General features: G+C 62.5%; 3 protein-coding genes across 4 annotated transcripts; 2 read left to right on the top strand and 1 right to left on the bottom strand.

The window, feature by feature from the left end:
* Positions 1 to 84: 84 nt before the first annotated feature.
* On the bottom strand, positions 85 to 4,975 carry TMED4 (transmembrane p24 trafficking protein 4). Its single transcript, XM_064731210.1, has 5 exons — positions 4,747 to 4,975; positions 4,435 to 4,535; positions 3,551 to 3,676; positions 2,370 to 2,516; positions 85 to 723 (listed from the first exon to the last, which is right to left on the bottom strand). Exons 1-5 carry the CDS (start codon positions 4,958 to 4,960, stop codon positions 574 to 576), a joined length of 738 nt encoding a protein of 245 aa, XP_064587280.1. The 5' UTR covers positions 4,961 to 4,975; the 3' UTR covers positions 85 to 573.
* A 382-nt stretch (positions 4,976 to 5,357) lies between these two features.
* On the top strand, positions 5,358 to 7,876 carry LOC135456982 (interleukin-36 receptor antagonist protein-like). 2 transcript variants are annotated; one of them, XM_064731213.1, is made up of 5 exons: positions 5,358 to 5,593; positions 5,759 to 5,819; positions 5,918 to 6,006; positions 6,110 to 6,240; positions 7,297 to 7,876. In XM_064731213.1, exons 1-5 carry the CDS (start codon positions 5,590 to 5,592, stop codon positions 7,507 to 7,509), a joined length of 498 nt encoding a protein of 165 aa, XP_064587283.1. In that variant the 5' UTR covers positions 5,358 to 5,589; the 3' UTR covers positions 7,510 to 7,876. The 2 variants fall into 2 exon arrangements, with proteins under 2 accessions (XP_064587283.1, XP_064587281.1); XM_064731211.1 differs by having other exon boundaries at positions 5,358 to 5,819.
* Positions 7,877 to 9,852: 1,976 nt separating this feature from the next.
* Positions 9,853 to 15,493, top strand: LOC135457018 (interleukin-36 receptor antagonist protein-like). Its single transcript, XM_064731276.1, has 5 exons — positions 9,853 to 10,255; positions 10,421 to 10,559; positions 11,557 to 11,665; positions 13,081 to 13,205; positions 15,302 to 15,493. The coding sequence occupies exons 1-5, from the start codon at positions 10,227 to 10,229 to the stop codon at positions 15,491 to 15,493; spliced, it is 594 nt and encodes a 197-aa protein (XP_064587346.1). The 5' UTR covers positions 9,853 to 10,226.
* The last annotated feature ends 3,334 nt before the right edge of the window (positions 15,494 to 18,827 follow it).

Here is an 18,827-nt window from a genome sequence, read left to right as displayed (position 1 = left end):
GGGTGAAAACTGCCGGGTTTGGGCAGCAGCTGAATGCCTGCAGCGCCACGACCCCCTTCCCACCCCAAAACGCACCGACAACTCTTGGTGGAACAAAAAAACCCTTTATTTCCCCCCTCAAAAAAACCACCTTGGGGGGTGGCGCCTTTCTCTGCTCCCTCCATGGCAAGCAGGGCACCCCAAAATCCACAGGGAGCACCCCAGGGTGGGTGGGATGAGTTTGGGGTCCCTCCCCAGCAACCTGGGATGGGTTTGGGGTGCCAGAAGGGAGTGAGGGACCCTCCCCAGCACCCCAAAGTGTGTGGGATGGGTTTGGGGGACCCTCCCCAGCACCCCAAAGTGTGTGGGATGGGTTTGGGGGTCCCTCCTTATCACCCCAAGGTGGGTGGGATCCCCCCATTACAGGGTTAGGAGTGGATTTTGGGGATCCCTCTGGCATTAGGCTTGCTTTTGGGGTGCTCCCCAAGCTGAGGGTGAAGTTTGGGGCACACCCTGGGATAGGGGTGGATTTTGGGGTGTCTTTTTGGGGGTTGGAGTCGGTTTTGGGGTGCCCCCCGAGGGGGTTTTGGGGGGCTAGACGAGTTTCTTGGCCTCGAAGAAGCTCTTGAGGTGCCGCATCTGCCAGAGGCCGGTGAGGATGAGGATGACGGTCTGGGCGATGGACCACCAGAGCACGCGCTGGTTGGTGCTCTCGCTCGTCATGCGGAACCGCTCCTCCCGGTACTGAGGGGAAAACCCCAAAGATTCACCCCAAAATCCCACAAATCCACACCAAAATCCCACAAATCCACACCAAAATCCCATAAATCTACCCCAAAACCCCACACATTGGCTGTGGCTGATTGGTGCTCTCGCTCGTCATGCGGAACTGCTCCTCCCAGTACTGAGGGGAAAACCGCAAAGATTCACCCCAAAATCCCACAAATCCACCCCAAAATCCCATAAATCCACCCCAAAATCCCACAAATCCACACCAAAACCCCACAGATTTGGCTCTGGCTGGTTGGTGCTCTTGCTTGTGATGTGGAACCGCTCCTCCCAGCACTGAGAGGAAAACCCCAAAGATTCACCCCAAAATCCCACAAATCCACACCAAAATCCACAAATCCACCCCAAAATCCCATAAATTTCCACACCAAAATCCCATAAATCCACACGAATCCCAATTCCACACCAAATCCACCAATCACCCAAAATCCCAAATCCACACCAAAACCCCACAGAATGGCTGGGCTGGTGGTGACTCTTGCTCGTGATGTGGAACACGCACCCTCCGGTACTGAGGGAGAAAACCCCAAAGATTCACCCCAAAATCCCACAATCCACACCAAAATCCCTAATTCCACCCGAAATCCCACAAATCCACACCAAAATCCCATAAATCTACCCAAAACCCCACAATTGGCTGTGGCTGATTGGTGCTCTAGCTGTCATGCGGAACTGTCCTCCCAGTACTGAGGAAAACCCCAAAGATTCACCCCAAAATCCAAATCCACCCCAAAATCCATAAATCCACCCAAAAATCCCACAATCCACACCAAAATCCCACAGATTGGCTGTGCCTTGTTGGTGCTCTTGCTTGTGAGTGGAATGCCCTCCCAGTACTGAGGGGAAAACCCCAAAGATTCACCCCAAAATCCCAAGATTCACCCCAAAATCCCATAAATCCACCCAAAATCCACAAATCCACACCAAAACCCCACAGAATGGCTGTGGTGGTTGGTGCTCTTGCTGTGTGTGGAACCGTCCTCCTGGTACTGAGGGAAAACCCCAAAGATTCACCCCAAATCCACAAATCCACCCAAAATCCCACAATCCACACCAAAACCCACAGAATGGCTGTGGCTGGTTGGTGCTCTTGTCGTGATGTGGAACGCTCCTCCCAGTATGAGGGGAAAACCCCAAAATCCACAAATCACACCAAATCCATAATCCACACCAAAATCCCATAAATCCACACCAAAGCTGCACGTTCACCACAAAATCCAAAAAATCTACCCCAAAACCCCACAGATTGACCTCAAAACCCATGAATTCTACCCCATGAATTCACCCCAAAACCCTAAAGACTGACCCCAAAACCTCATAAATTCACCCCAAAACCCTGTGAATTCCACCCAAAACCCCATAAATTCACCCCAAAACCCTGTGAATTCCACCTAAAACCCCAAAAAAATTCCCACTGAAACCTCACAGATTGACCCCAAAACCCTCCATGAATTCACCCCAAAACCTTTCAGATTGCCCCTAAAAACCCATAAATTCACCCCCAAAACCCCATAAATCTGCCCCAAAACCCCATAAATCTGCCCCAAAATCCCCTGGTGCCCCCGATGCCCGCGGTTTGACCCCGAAAGGTGCCCACCTACCCTCTGGTAGTTCTGCTCCTTCTGGATCTGCTCCACCTGGTCGAGCAGCTGGCGCGCGCGGAGCTGCAGCTCCGTCAGCTTGTCCTTGGCGGCGATCTCGGGGTAGTTGTTGGTGTGCTCGCCCACCTGGATGTCCAGGTGTACCCGCTGCGGGACAGGGCACGGGCTGGCACCAGGGCTGGCACCAAATGGATCCAACCATGGCACCAAGCATGGCCCCAGTAATGCCACCAACCATGAATCTGACCATGGATCCGACCATGGATCCAACCATGAGCAGTTGTTGGTGTGCTCGCCCACCTGGATGTCCAGGTGTACCCGTTGCGGGACAGGGCACGGGCTGGCACCAGGGCTGGCACCAACCATGGCACCAAACATGGCCCCAGTAACGCCACCAATATGGCACCAATGATGGCTTCAGCCACGGCATCAACCATGGTCCAACCATGGCACCAACCATGAGTAGTTGTTGGTGTGCTCGCCCACCTGGATGTCCAGGTGTACCCGCTGCGGGACAGGGCACGGGCTGGCACCGCAGCTGGCACCAACCATGGCACCAAACATAGCCCCAACCATGGCCCCAGTAATGCCACCAACCATGGATCCAACCATGGCACCAACCATGGCACCAATGATGGCACCAACCATGAGTAGTTGTTGGTGTGCTCGCCCACCTGGATGTCCGGCTGGCACCACGGCTGGCACCAAGCATGGCGCCAGTAATGCCACCAATATGGCACCAACCATAGCAACAATCATGACTCCAGTAATGGCACCAGCATGGTCTCAAACCAACCATGGCGCCAATATGGCCATACATGGCTCCCAACCATGGCACCAACCACTGTCCAACCATGGCTCCACATGGCACAACCAGGTCCAACGTGGACACCAGCCATGGATCCAACCATGGCTCCAATCATGGCACCAACCACGGCTCCCAAACGTGGCATTGGTAATGGCTCAAACCATGGCACCAACCATGGCATCAATCATAGCAACAACCTTGGCACTAACCATGGCACCAGTAATGGCTCCAACCATGGCTCCAACCATGGCACCAGCAATGGAACCATCAATGGCACAGCCATGGGTAGGGCATGGGGCTCCCCCAGGGCTGTGCCAGGGCCATCCCCAAGGGTGTCTCAGGGCTGTGCCAGGCTGTGCCAGGGCATCATTACCAGCTTGCCCCCGGCGAACAGCGCCATGCGGGTGGAGTTGGAGTGCAGGCAGATCTGGTGCTCGCCCGGCGTGTGCGACGTGAACGTGAAGCGCCCCTCGGAGCCGTACTGCCGCGACATCACCACCTGTGCCAACGTGGGACAGAGTCAGGGCCGTGGGCATGGCTATTGGCACCACCTGTGCCAACGTGGGGACAGAGTCAGGGCCATGGGCACGGCTATTGGCACCACCTGTGCCAACGTGGGGACAGAGTCAGGGCCATGGGCACGGCTATTGGCACCACCTGTGCCAACGTGGGGACAGAGTCAGGGTCGTAGGCATGGCTATTGGCACCACCTGTGCCAAGGTGGGGACAGAGTCAGGGCCATGGGCACGGCTATTGGCACCACCTGTGCCAACGTGGGGACAGAGTCAGGGTCGTAGGCATGGCTATTGGCACCACCTGTGCCAAGGTGGGGACACTGTCAGGGCCATGGGCATGGCTATGGCACCACCTGTGCCAACGTGGGACAGAGTCAGGGCCATGGGCATGGCTATTGGCACCACCTGTGCCAACGTGGGGACAGAGTCAGAGCCATAGGCACGGCTATTGGCACCACCTGTGCCAACGTGGGGACACTGTCAGGGCCGTGGGCATGGCTATTGGCACCACCTGTGCCAATGTGGGGACAGAGTCAGGGCCGTGGGCACGGCCACTGGCATCCCATGGCGACACTGCCACGCCATGGCACTGGCATCCCATGGGGACACTGTCACTCCCCTGGGCACTGGGGCACAGCCTGGGGATTGCCCAAACGCCCCCTGCCAAAGACCTCTCCCCATGCCCAAGGGATGCCCAGGGACCCCTCCCCGTGCCCACGAGGTGCCCAAGCCCCCCCCTCACCTTTCCGTCGGGGTCCTTGACCTCCACGTGCATGCCCAGCCCGGGGGTGGAGGGCAGGAAGGACTCGGACTGTTTGTCCCACAGCTGCGTCCGGTAATTGCCTGGCACGGAGCGGGCACAGGGCTCGGAGCCGACCCCCGTGCCCGGTGGTTCCTCCCGCTCCCCCCCCCGCCAATCCCTCAGTGGTTCCCCCCGCTCCCCGCCAATCCCCCCGGTGGTCTCTCCCATTCCTACCCCGCCATTCCCGGTGGTCTCTCCCGCTCCCCCCTCACGCCCCCGGCCATTCCCGGTACTCCCCGCCGCCGCCCGCACCGATGACCATGGTCTCGTCGGGGATCTCCTCGATGAAGCAGCGCTTCTCGGTCTCTCCGATGTGGAAGTAGAGCCCGTGCGCGCCCCAGCCCAGCAGCAGCACCGCGGCCATCGCCGCCCTCATAGCATCCCACAGCGCCGCCATGATTCCTCCCTCCCGCCCGCCGGGGGCGCTCTGCGCATGCGCCAGAGCCTCACCCTGCTCAACTCGCATGCGCCGCACTCTCAGCGCAGGCTCTGCACACGCGCAGTGTGGCCCTCACCGCCGTGTCTCGCTCTGCGCATGCGCAACACCCACGGCCACTCAGGGCTCCCCACGCCGCCCGTGTGCTTCCCGCAGCTCCCGCAGCGCGCATGCGCGTTCTCCGCCGCGGTGGCGCAGCGGGGAGGACGCCGCTCTCTCGCTGCTAAGCTCACGAGTTCGAGCCCCGCCACAGCCATCGCGGGGGTCGCGGTGTCCCCACGCGTGTCACGCTGTCACCTTCCCCCCCCCGCTATGTGTCCCCTCGTTTGTCACCCCGCGGGGATGCTGAGCAATGGCGGGGGCGGGGCGCGCCCTTCTCAGCAGTGTGGCAACACCGGCAACTTTCTTCCTTCCTTCCTCCCTTCCTCTCCGCCGCCCGCAGCGTCCGGAGCCGGGGGTCCCACTGGAACCGGGGGTAGCACCGGAGCCGGGGGTGTCACAGCGGAGGCAGGGGCGTCACACGAGCCGGGGGTCCCAGCGCAGCCGGGGTCGCACCGGAGCCGGGGTTCCCAGCGGAACAGGGGGTCCTACAGGAACCGGGGGTCTCACCGGAGCCGCGGTCGCACCGGAGCCGGGGTCCCAGCAGAAGCGGGGGTCCCATGGGTGAGCGCTGCCCGGGGACCCCGCGCACGGCCCGGAGGGGACACGGAGCGCCCGGCACGGCCGGTGCCACCGGGAGGGGTCCCCAAGGCTCGGGGAGCGCGGGCAGGGGGCGCGGGGGGCTCCGCGTGGCCGCCCTCAGCCTCGCCCTCCTCTTCCTCCGCGCAGAGGCCGAAGGCTTCGCCCTCTGCCACGCGCCCGCGCTGCAGACCAAGGTGTTCCAGTACCGGTAAGGGACGGCCCGGGGGCGGCGGGGACAGCGGCGGTGGCGCGGGAGACGGGGGTGGCACCGAGCGGTGGCACCGCTGTCCCCGCTTTGCCCGCCAGGCTGTGGGACGTGAACCAGCGCTCGCTGTACCTGCGCGATGACCAGCTGGTGGCCGGGCACCTGCAGGGCGCCAACGCCGCGCTGGAAGGTGTGACACGGGGACGCGCTTGGGGACGCGCGCGGGGGGCAGCCGCGGGGACGCGCGCTGAGGGTCCCCCGTGTCACCCACCCACCCACCCACCCACCCGCAGAGAAAGTGTTCTGGGTGCCCAACCGAGCCCTGGAGCCCGCGCGGCTGCCGGTGATCCTGGGGATCCGCAGCGGCTCCCGCTGCCTCCGCACCGAGCGCGGCCCCGCCGGAGAGCCCCGGCTGCGGCTGCAGGTGCGGACAGCGCGGGGACAGCGGGGGGACAGCGAGGGGACAGTGCGGGGACAGCGAGGGGACAGCGAGGGGACAGCGGGGACAGCGAGGGGACAGCGGGGGGACAGTGTAGGGAGAGCGGGGGGACAGCGGGGGGACAGCGAGGGACAACGAGGGGACAGCGGGGACAGTGCGGGGACAGTGCGGGAACAGCGGGGGGACAGCGAGGGGACAGTGTAGGGAGAGCGGGGGGACAGAGGGGGGACAGTGTAGGGACAGCGGGGGACAGCGGGGACAGCGAGGGGACAGTGCGAGGACAGCGAGGGGACAGTGTAGGGAGAGCGGGGACAGCGCGGGGACAGCGAGGGGACAGCGAGGGGACAGTGCGGGGACAGTGGGGACAGCGGGGACAGCGAGGGGACAGTGTGGGGACAGCGGGGACAGTGTAGGGAGAGCGGGGACAGCGGGGACAGCGGGGAGAGCGCGGGGACAGTGCGGACAGCGAGGGGACAGCGGGGGGACGGCGCGGGGACAGCGAGGGGACAGTGCGGGGACAACGCGGGGACCGCGAGAGGACAGTGCGGGGACAGTGCAGGGACAGCGCGGGGACAGCGCGGGGACAGCGCGGGGACGGGGACACTGTGGGAATGGGGACACCAGGGATGGTGACATTGAGAAGATGGAGATACCAAGGGGGTGGGGACACTGCAGGGACATGAGAGGGAAAGGGATGGGGACATTACAGGGACACCTAAAGAGATGGGGACACCGTGTGGGTGGTGATGAGGATGGGGACACGAAAGTTTTGGGGAGGGGACACGGGGACCTCAAGGGTGGGACATTGTGGGGTGGGGACACAGGGACCGCGGGGACTGTGGGCATGGGGACACGGGGACTTCAGGAGTGGGACATTGCGGGGTAGGGACACCAGGACCGCGGGCATGGCGACATGGGTACCTCGGGGATGGGACATTACAGGCAGTGCCCACACCGCACCATACCCTTGGCACACTGCCCCCGTGGTGCCCGCGGTGCCCGGGCGCTGTCCCCGCGGGTGACACGGCGCTGTCCCCGCAGGACGTGGACATCCGGGAGCTGCCCCGCGCCGGTGACAGCGCCGCCGCCTTCACCTTCTTCCGCTCCTACCGGGACGGGCTGTGGCGCTTCGAGTCGGCCGCGCACCCCGGCTGGTTCCTGTGCACGTCCCCGCGCGGCCACCAGCCCCTGGCGCTCTGTCGCCACCGCGATGTCACCTCCAACCTGCTCGACTTCTACTTCCAGCTCTGCTGAGCGGGGACCCGGGGTGGTGGCATCTTCCTGGGGAGGGTGGCATCACCCCCAGAGTGGTGACATCTTCCTGGGGAGGGTGGCATCACCCCCAGGACGGTGACATCCCCCTGGGGAGGGTGGCATCACCCCCAGGACGGTGACATCTTCATCCCAGGGTGGTGACATCTTCCTGGCGAGGGTGGCATCACCCCCAGGACGGTGACATCCCCCTGGAGAGGGTGGCATCACCCCTAGAACGGTGACATCTTCCTGGGGAGGGTGGCATCACCCCCAGAGTGGTGACATCTTCATCCCAGGGTGGTGGCATCTTCCTGGCAAGGGTGGCATCACCCCTAGAACGGTGACATCCCCCTGGAGAGGGTGGCATCACCCCAGAGTGGTGACATCTTCATCCAGGTGGTGGCATCTTCTGGGGAGGGTGGCATCACCCCCAGAGTGGTGGCATCTTCCTGGGGAGGGTGGCATCACCCCCAGGACGGTGACATCCTTGGAGAGAGTGCATCACCTCCAGAGTGCTGACATCCCTGGGGAGGGTGGCATCACCCCCAGAGTGGTGACATCTTCATCCCAGGTGGGGGCATCTCCTGGCGAGGTGGCATCACCCTAGCACGTGACATCCCCCTGGGGAGGGTGGCATCACCCCTAGAACGGTGACATCCCCCTGGAGAGGGTGGCATCTCGACATCCCCCTGGGGAGGGTGGCATCTCCAGGCATCTGTCCCCCATTCCCTGTCCCCCAGGGTGGTGACATCTTCATCCCAAGGCGGTGACATCTTCCTGGAGAGGCTGGCATGCCCCCCAGCACGGCGACATCCTCACCCAGCCAGGGTGACATCCTCGCTCCTCGGCGACATCTTGCCCAGGACGGTGCCATCCATCCTGGACCGTGCCATCCCCCCTTGCTCCGGGGCGGTGCCATCCCCTTGGGGACAGCGACATCCGTCCCCCGGTGTGGTGCCACTCCCTCGGGGCGGTGCCATCCCCTTGGGGACAGCGCCATCCCCTTGGGGACAGCGCCATCCTGCCCGGGCTCCGGTGCGCGAATAAAGAGATGCCGATGGCAGCGGTGCCCGAGTGTGGGTGGTGGCACACGGGTGGTGGCACACGGGGGGTGGCACACGGGTGGCAGGGCGGGGCTGGTGGCCCCGCTGGATGTGTCACCGCCGCGGAGTGGCCGCTCTTGCGCCACCCGAGCGATGGGGACAGAACGGGACGTCCCCAACGGGCGGGGGAGGCGCGGCCCCTTCCCGGATCCTGCGGGGCGGCACGGGGACAGCGCGACACGGGGGACACTGAGGGGACAGCGTGGGGACACCGCGACACGGGGGACACGGAGGGGACATGGGGGACAGCGCGACACGGGGGACACTGAGGGGACACTGAGGGGACATGGGGGACAGCGCGACACGGGGGACACTGAGGGGACACGGAGGGGACATGGGGGACAACGCGACACAGGGACATGAGGACAGGAGGGACTGGGGGACACGCGACGGGGGACAACCGAGGGACACTGAGGGGACATGGGAAAACCAAACGGGGACACAGGGACAGGCGGACAGTGGGACAGGTGACACGGGACAGGGGCACAGGGGTGGGACACTTGAGGGGACACGGAGGGACATGGGGACAGCGCACACGGGGACACTGAGGGACACGTGGGGACAACGCGACAGGGACAGGGACAGGGGCACCGGGTGACAACAGGGAATAGGGACAACAGGGACAGGAATGAGGACAATAGGGACAGTGGTGGCTTTGGAACAGTCCCATGGGGACAGCGCGACAGGGACACCGAGGGGACATGGGGGACAGCGTGGGGACAGCGCGACACGGGGGACACTGAGGGGACAACGTGGGGACAACGTGACACAGGGGACAGGGGGCACACGGGGTGACAACAGGGAATAGGGGACAACAGGGACAGGGAATGGGGGACAACAGGGACAGGGATGGTGGCATTTGGAGGACACGTCACCATGGGGACAGGGCACACGGGAACGTGGGGACAGGGAGTGGGGGACAATAGAGACAGGGGACATGGCACTTTGGGGACAGGTCACCATGGGGACAAGGCACACAAGACCTTGGGGACTGGGGGTGTGGGACCTTGGGGACAGAGCTCACAGGGCTTTGGGGACAAGGGACACGGGGATGGGACACTGAGGACACTGGGGACACTGGGGACACTGGAGACACTGGGGACAAGGCACAAGGGACATGGGGATGGGACACTGGGGACACTGGGGACACTGGGCACACAGGGCCTTGGGGTGGGACACTGGGGACATGGGGGACACGGGAAGGCAGTGGAGTTTGGGGACAAGGGACACGGGGATGGGACACAGCACCCTGGGGACAACACTCATGGTGACAATGGTGACACGGCGATGGCACCACAGGGACAGGGCCCAGGGCACCATGGCACAGGGGACAGGCCTGGCACAGGGGACACCCCCGCCATGGTGGCCGTGAGCAGCACTGGGGACGCTGGCAGCAGGTGGCATTTCGCCATCGCTCGGTGTCATTGTCACTGTCACCTCCCCTGCCAATTACCGGGGCGGGCTCTGTCCCCGCCCTGCCCGGCTCCATAAAGGCGCTGTCACCTGCGGGGACAAGGCCCAGAGGACACGGGACAGGATCCCGGGAGGTGACACATCCACGGTGCCACCTGTGCCACCTGTGCCACCTGTGCCACCATCTCGGCAGGCCCAGCCATGTCACACTCATCCAGAGCTGCCCTCAGGTGAGCAGGGACAGCATGGGGACAATGTGGGGACAGCATGGGGACAATGTGGGGACGGCGTGGGGATGGCATGGGGACAAGGCAGGGACAGCGCTGTCCCCTGCCTCGCGCCCCGGCAGTGTCACCTCCCCGGTGTCACCTGCCCTGACCCCTCTGTCCCCACAGAAGGACACCCCGGGGACACCCTCTGGTCATGGGGGACAGCGGGGACACGGCCGAGGGCGTCACCGACCCCGACATGGTGGCCTTGTTCGACGACTTCCTGGGGAAAGGTGGGTGCGGGTGTCCCCGTGTCCCTGTCCGTGTGTCCCTGTCCCCGTGTCTCCGTGTCCCCTGTCCCTGTGATGTCCTCATGTGCCACACCCTCTGGGTGTCCCCTCCGTGTCCCCACAGCCCCATGTCCTTGTGGTGCTCCCATGTCCGCACGTCCCCCCGTCCATCCCTGTGTCCCCATGTCCCTGTGTCCCTCCATCCCTGTGTCCCCATGTCCCTGTGTCCCCATGTCCCCCTGTCCATCCCCATGTCCCCGTGCTCCCATGTCCCCTGTCCACCTGTCCATCCCTGTGATGTCCCCATGTCCCACATGCCCGTGTCCCACAACCCCACCTGTCCGTCCCTGTCCCCGTGTCCCTGTGTCCCACCTGTCTGTCCCTCGTGTCCTGTGTCCTCATGTCCCCCTGTCCCCTCCACATGTCCCCCTGTCCCACCTGTCTGTCCCGTGTCCCATGTCCTTACCTGCCATCCCTGGTCTCACCTCCATCCTGTCCCCATGTCCCCGTGTCCCATCTGTCCGTCCCTGTCCGTGTCCCTGTGTCCCACCTGTCTGTCCCCGTGTCCCCGTGTCCCATGTCCTTACCTGTCCATCCCGCTGTCCCCGTGTCCCACCTGTCCGTCCCTGTGTCCCATGTCCTTACCTGTCCATCCCGCTGTCCCCGTGTCCCACCTGTCTGTCCCCGTGTCCCTGTGTCCCATGTCCCCCTGTCCCCCTGTCCATCCACATGTCCCACCTGTCTGTCCTCATGTCCCATGTCCTTACCTGTCCGTCCCTGTGTCCCCATGTCCCATGTCCTTACCTGTCCATCCCTGTGTCTCACCTGTCCATCCCGCTGTCCCCGTGTCCCCGTGTCCCACCTGTCTGTCCTTGTGTCCCTGTGTCCCATGTCCCCATGTCCCCCTGTCCATCCTGCTGTCCCCGTGTCCCCATGTCCCACCTGTCCATCCCTGTGTCCCACCTGTCTGTCCCCGTGTCCCCAGAGGTGACGGAGCCCATCGGGGAGGTGACACCGGCGTCACAGCCGCAGCCGCAGCCGTACCACTACGTGCTGCGGGACACGGAGCAGCAGGGGCTGTGCCTGCGCCACGGACACCTGGTGGCCACCAGCCTGCAGGGGGCCAACGCCGCCCTGGAAGGTGGGTGACACCCGGGGGGTGACAATCTGTGGGTGACAATCTGTGGGTGACACCTGGGGACAGCGGTGACACTGCAGGGGTGACACCTGGGGGGAAACAGGGGTGACAATCCATGGGTGACACTGCCAATGGGTGACCATCTGTGGGTGACAATCCATGGGTGACACTGCCAATGGGTGACAATCCATGGGTGTCCCTCTGGTGGCCACCAGCCTGCAGGGGGCCAACGCCGCCCTGGAAGGTGGGTGACACCTGGGGGGTGACAATCTGTGGGTGACAATCCATGGGTGGCACCTGGGGGGGGACAGTGGTGACACTGCATGGGTGACACTACTAATGGGTGACAATCCATGGGTGACACCTGGGGATAGCGGTGACACTGCAGGGGTGACAATCCATGGGTGACACTCCATGGGTGAAACCCTGGGGACACAGCGGTGACAGGGGTGACAATCTGTGGGTGACACCCTGGGGGGGATAGGGGTGACACTGCATGGGTGACATCCTGAGGACACAGCGGTGACAAGGGCGACACTCCATGGGTGACACCCTGGGGACACAGCGGTGACACCCTGGGGGGGACAGGGGTGACACTGCATGGGCGACACTGCCAATGGGTGACAATCCATGGGTGACACTCCATGGGTGTCCCTCTGGGGTGACAAGGGCGACACTCCATGGGTGACACCCTGGGGACACAGCGGTGACAAGGGTGACAATTTGTGGGTGACGCCCTGGGGGGGACAGCGGTGACAAGGGTGACACTCCATGGGTGACATCCTGGGGGCACAGCGGTGACAAGGGTGACAATCTGTGGGTGATACCCTGGGGGGCATAGGGGTGACACTCCATGGGTGACACCCCGGGGACACAGCGGTGACAAGGGTGACAATCTGTGGGTGACGCCCTGGGGGGGACAGGGGCGACACTGCATGGGTGACATCCTGGGGGCACAGCGGTGACACCCTGGGGGGGACAGGGGTGACACTGCATGGGCGACACTGCCAATGGGTGACAATCCATGGGTGACACTCCATGGGTGTCCCTCTGGGGTAACAAGGGTGACACTGCATGGGTGACACCCTGAGGACACAGCAGTGACAAGGGTGACAATCTGTGGGTGACACCCTGGGGACACAGCGGTGACAAGGGTGACAATCCATGGGTGTCCCTCTGGGGTGACAAGGGTGACATTCCATGGGTGACACCCCGGGGACACAGCGGTGACAAGGGTGACACTCCATGGGTGACATCCTGGGGGCACAGCGGTGACAAGGGTGACACTCCATGGGTGACACCCTGGGGACACAGCGGTGACAGGGGTGACACTCCATGGGTGTCCCTCTGGGGTGACAAGGGTGACACTCCATGGGTGACACCCCGGGGACACAGCGGTGACACCCCGTGTCCCACAGAGCCCATCAGCGTTGTCCCCAACCGGCACCTGGAGCGCCGGCGCAGTCCCCTCATCGTGGGCATCCGCGGTGGCACCCGCGCCCTGTCCTGTGGCACCGGCCCCGAGCCCCGGCTGAGCCTGGAGGTGACACGGGGGGACACGGGGGTGGCACAGGGGACACGGGGGTGGCACAGGGGACACGGGGGTGGCACAGGGGCTGGGGGTGACACGGGGTGACCCAATGTGGGGCTGTGGGGACACAAAGGTGGCACAAGGCCAAGGTGGGTCAATCCAAGGTGGGCAACCCAAGGTTGGTCAACCCAAGGTGGGTCAACTCAAGGTGGGTCAGTTCAAGATGGGTCAGCTCAAGGTGGGGACGTCCAGAGATGGTTGGGACACAAAAATGGGTCAATCCAAGGTGGACAAACCAAGGTTGGTCACTCCAAGGTGGGTCAACTCAAGGTGGGTCAATCAAGGTGGGAAACCCAAGGTGGGGACATCCAGAGATGGCTGGGACACAAAAATGGGTCAATCCAAGATGGGTCAACTCAAATTGGGTCAATGCAGGTGGGCAACCCAAGGTGGGTCACTCCAAGGTGGGTCAATTCACATTGGGTCAATCCAGGTGGGTCAACTCAAGGTGGGGACATCCAGAGGTGGTTGGGACACAAAAATGCGTCAATCCAAGGTGGACAAACCAAGGCTGGTCAACTCAAGGTGGGTCAATCAAGGTGGATCAATGCAGGGTGGTCAGTCCAAGGTGGGGCACTCAAGGTGGTCAGTCCAAGGTGGGGCAATCAAGGTGGGGACATCCAGAGGTGGTTGGGAGCCAAAGATGGGTCAATCCGAGGTGGACAACCCAAGGTGGGTCAGGTCAATTTGGGTCAATCCAAGGTGGGGACATCCAGAGGTGGTTGGGACAACGTGCTGGTTTGACCAGGAAGTGGGAATGCTGTGGTCAAACCAATGGGTGCTCAGATTTTGGTGGCTCAGCCCAAGGTGGGTCAAACCAAACCAAGGTGGAGAACCCAAGATGGACATCCTGGGCAGGGCCACCCCAAGGTGTGGTGGGCAGCCAGGGCTAGGTCAGCCCAAGGTGGGGCACCCGGGAGAGGCGTCACCCCAAAGCGATGCCAACCTGGAGGCGGGGTCACCAGGAAGTGGGGATTCCCCAGGGCGGGGCGATGATGGCATCACCTGGGGGTGTGGTCACCTGGGGGTGTGGTCCTGATGTTGTTGTCATCTGGAGATGGGGGTTCCTTGAGGTGGGGTCACCTGGGCATGGGGACACCTGGAGATGGGGTCACTTGGAGGTGGGGTCACCTGGGGATGGGGACACTTGGAGGTGGGGTCACCTGGAAGTGGGGTCACTTGGAGATGGTGCCACCTGCAGATGGATGTTCCTTGAGGTGATGTCACCTGGGGATGAGCACACCTGCAGATGGGGTCACCTGGAAACTGGGTCCGTGTGGGTTCCTCGAGGTGGTGCCACCTGCAGATGGGGTCACTTGGAGGTGGGGTCACCTGGAGGTGGGGTCACTTGGGGATGGGGACACCTGGAGATGGTGCCACCTGCAGATGGATGTTCCTTGAGGTGAGGTCATTTGGGGATTGCCTGGACATGGGGTCACCTGGAGTTGGGGTCGCCTTGAGTTGAGATCACCTGGAGATGGTGCCACCTGCAGATGGGGGTTCCTTGAGGTGGTGTCATCTGGAGGTGGTGTCACCTGGGGATGGGGACACCTGGAGATGGGGTCACTTGGAGGTGGGGTCACCTGGAGGTGGGGTCACCTGGAAACCGGGTCCGTGTGGGTTCCTCGAGGTGGTGCCACCTGCAGATGGGGTCACTTGGAGGTGGGGTCACCTGGAGGTGGGGTCACCTGGGGATGGGGACACCTGGAGATGGGGTCACCTGGAAACCGGGTCCGTGTGGGTTCCTCGAGGTGGTGCCACCTGCGGATGGGGGTTCCTTGAGGTGGGGTCACCTGGGGATGGGGACACCTGGAGATGGGGGTTCCTGGAGGTGGGGTCACCTGGGGATGGGGACACCTGCAGATGGATGTTCCTTGAGGTGATGTCACCTGGGGATGGTGACACCTGCAGATGGGGTCACCTGGAAACCGGGTCCGCGTGGGTTCCTCGAGGTGGTGCCACCTGCAGGTGGCCGTTCCCCGAGGTGACGCCACCCGGCCGCCGCTGTCCCCATGTGGTGCCACCATTTTGTGTCCCCTGCCCGGCAGGACGTGGGGCTGCTGGATCTCTTCTCGGGGGACAAGGACAGGGCCCTGCCCTTCACCTTCTACAAGACCTTCGGGGGCTCCACGCACACCTTCGAGGCCGCCGCCTTCCCCGGGCTCTTCCTCAGCACGGCCCCGGAGCAGCCGCTGGGCCTGGCCCCGGGCGCCACGGCCTTCTACCTGCGCCGCAAGTGACACCTGGGGACATCCATGGTGCCACCACGGCCTTCTACCTGCGCCGCAAGTGACACCTGGGGACATCCCTGGGGCTGGGGACATCCATCATGGGACATCCATCATGGGGACATCCATCACTGCCACGGCCTTCTACCTGCGCCGCAAGTGACACCTGGGGACATCCATGGGGCTGGGGACATCCGGGATTGGGGACATCCATCATGGGACATCCGTCACTGCCACGGCCTTCTACCTGCGCCGCAAGTGACACCTGGGGACATCCCTGGGGCTGGGGACATCCGGGATTGGGGACATCATCACTGCCACGGCCTTCTACCTGCGCCGCAAGTGACACCTGGGGACATCTGGGATTGGGGACATCCATCACTGCCACCGCCACCTTCTACATCTGGGGATATCCATCATGGGGACATCCATGGTGCCACCACCACCTTCTACCTGTGCCGCAAGTGACACCTGGGGACATCCATGGTGCCACCACGGCCTTCTACCTGCGCCGCAAGTGACACCTGGGGACATCCCTGGGGCTGGGGACATCCATCATGGGACATCCATCACTGCCACTGCCTTCTACCTGCGCCGCAAGTGACACCTGGGGACATCCGGGATTGGGGACATCCCAGTGCCACCACCGTCTTCTACATCTGGGGACATCCATGGTGCCACCACGGCCTTCTACCTGCGCCACAGGTGACACCTGGGGACATCCATGGGATTGGGGACATCATCACTGCCATCGCCACCTTCTACATCTGGGGACATCCATCATGGGGACATCCATGGTGCCACCACCGCCTTCTACCTGCGCCGCAAGTGACACCTGGGGACATCCCTGGGACTGGGGACATCCATCATGGGACATCCATCACTGCCACCGCCTTCTACCTGTGCCGCAAGTGACACTTGGGGACATCCGGGATTGGGGACATCCATGGTGCCACCACCGCTTTCTACATCTGGGGACATCCATGGGATTGGGGACATCCATCATGGGACATCCATCACTGCCACCGCCTTTTACCTGCGCCGCAAGTGACACTTGGGGACATCCCTGGGGCTGGGGACATCCATGGTGCCACCACCACCTTCTACATTTGGGGACATCTATCATGGGGACATCCATCACTGCCACGGCCTTCTACCTGCGCCGCAAGTGACACCTGGGGACATCGGGGATTGGGGACATCCATGGTGCCACCACCACCTTCTACCTGCGCCGCAAGTGACAGTGCCACCAGCCAGGGACACCCATGGTGGAAGGACATCCAGAGCTTGGGGACATCTGTGGGCGAGGGGACACCCAGGGCTGCTGTCACTGCCCTGTCAATAAAGCGCCATCTGCTGGTGTCACCTGGTGGGTGTGACCTGTGGGGACAGGGCGGGTCCGCGGCAGGACAGGACCCTCCTTTTGGGGTCAGAATGCTCCTTTTTGGGGTCCAGAACCCCCTTTTGGGGTCAGAATGCTCCTTTTGGGGTCAGAGTGCTCCTTTTTGGGGTCAGAGTGCTCCTTTTGGGGTCAGAATGCTCCTTTTTGGGGTCCAGAACCCCCGTTTGGGGTCCAGAACCCCCTTTGGGGTCAGAACGCTCCTTTTGGGGTCAGAGTGCTCCTTTTTGGGGTCCAGAACCCCCTTTTGGGGTTAGAATGCTCCTTTTTGGGGTCAGAGTGCTCCTTTTTGGGGTCAGAATGCTCCTTTTGGGGTCAGAATGCTCCTTTTTGGGGTCCAGAACCCCCTTTTGGCGTCAAAACCCTTTTTTGGGGTCAGAATCTTACTTTTTAGGGTCCGGAACCTCCTTTTATGGTCAAAATCCTTTTTAGTGGCGCTCAGGACCCTCCCCCCGTCAGCCCCGCCCCTTCTCCTCAATTAGGGGGCGTGGTCTAGCTTGATGGGCGTGTCTCTCAACCAACAGCCATCAAACCCCTCCCTTTATGGGCGTGACCACCCCAGACCACGCCCCAAGCCTGGCCCACCGTACGCCCCGCCCATTTCCTCATGCCGGGGGCGTGGCCTCACTCAGAGGGGCGTGGCCTACCACAGAGGAGTGTCGTGCATACTAAATAATATTGCTCCGCCCATTGTGGGCGTGACCACACCAGACCACGCCCCCTCGCGCAGCGCTACCGGTAAGGGAAGGGGGAGGGGAGGGCAGGGGGCGGCCCCGGGGGGGTCCCCAAATCCCGGGGCGGGTCTGGGGGTCCCCAAAACGTCCCCGAACCCCCCCAGGACCCCCCAAACCAGGGAAACCCCCCCAAAATCCAGGGGAACCCCAAAAACTCCCGGCCCCGCCCCCATAACCTTTGCCCCCCCCTCCCCGCCCCCCTAAAATTTGGGGTCGCCCGGAACTTTTGGGGTCCCCCCCGACCCTTTTGGGGACCCCAATAAACTTTGGGGTTCCCCTCCTGGTTTTCAGGGTCTCTTTTGGGGTCCTCTCAACTCTTGGGGTCCCCCCGGAACCCTCAAAGTTCCCCGCCCCCCCTTTTTGGGGTCACCCGGAACTTTTGGGGTCCCCCATAAAATTTGGGGTCCCGGGCCGGATTTTGGGGTCCCGCGGGATTTTTTTGGGGTCCTGAATGGGATTTTTTTTGGGGTCTCGGGTGGGATTTTTGGGGTCCCGGATTTTGCGGGGTCCGGGAGTTTTTTGGGGGGTCCCGAAGCTTTTTAAAGTTCCCGATTTTTTGGGGGGTCCGGACTTTTTTTGTGAGATCCCGGATTTTTTTTTTTTTTTGGGATCCCGGGAGTTTTTTGGGTCTGATGGATTTTTGGGTCCCAGATTTTTGGCCCGGAGTTTTTTTGGGGTCCGCCTTTTTTTGTTATCCCGTTTTTTGGGGGGGGAATCCCGGAATTTTTTTTGGGTCCCGAGTTTTTTGGGATCCCGGGAGTTTTTTGGGGTTCTGAATGAGATTTTTGGGCTCCCAGATTTTGTGGGGTCCGGGATTTTTTTGGGGTCCGCCTTTTTTTGATATCCCGTTTTTTGGGGGGGGAATCCCGGTTTTTTTTGGGGTTCCGCATGAAATTTTTTTGAGATCCCGGGAGTTTTTTTGGGGTCCTGAATGAGATTTTTGAGGTCCCAGATTTTTTGGGTTCCGGGATTTTTTTGGGGTCCGTCCCCCTTTTTTTGTATCCGGTTTTGGGGGGAACCCCGGTTTTTTTTGGGGGATCCGGTGGATTTTTTTTGGATCCGGATTTTGGATTTTTTTGCCGTTGGAATTTTTGGGGTTCCGCGGGCGGTTTTTGGGGTGCCCTCCCCCCGTTTCCTGTCGCGGCGGGGCGGAAGCGGCCGCGGGTGACGCGGGTGACGCGGGGACGGTGACGCGGGGACAGCGGCGGCGGCA

Source organism: Zonotrichia leucophrys, chromosome 22, assembly GCF_028769735.1.
Source record: "Zonotrichia leucophrys gambelii isolate GWCS_2022_RI chromosome 22, RI_Zleu_2.0, whole genome shotgun sequence".
Taxonomy (NCBI): Eukaryota; Metazoa; Chordata; class Aves; order Passeriformes; family Passerellidae; genus Zonotrichia; species Zonotrichia leucophrys.
Note: the sequence above shows the minus strand (reverse complement) of the source record. Positions and strands in the feature narration are given on the sequence as shown.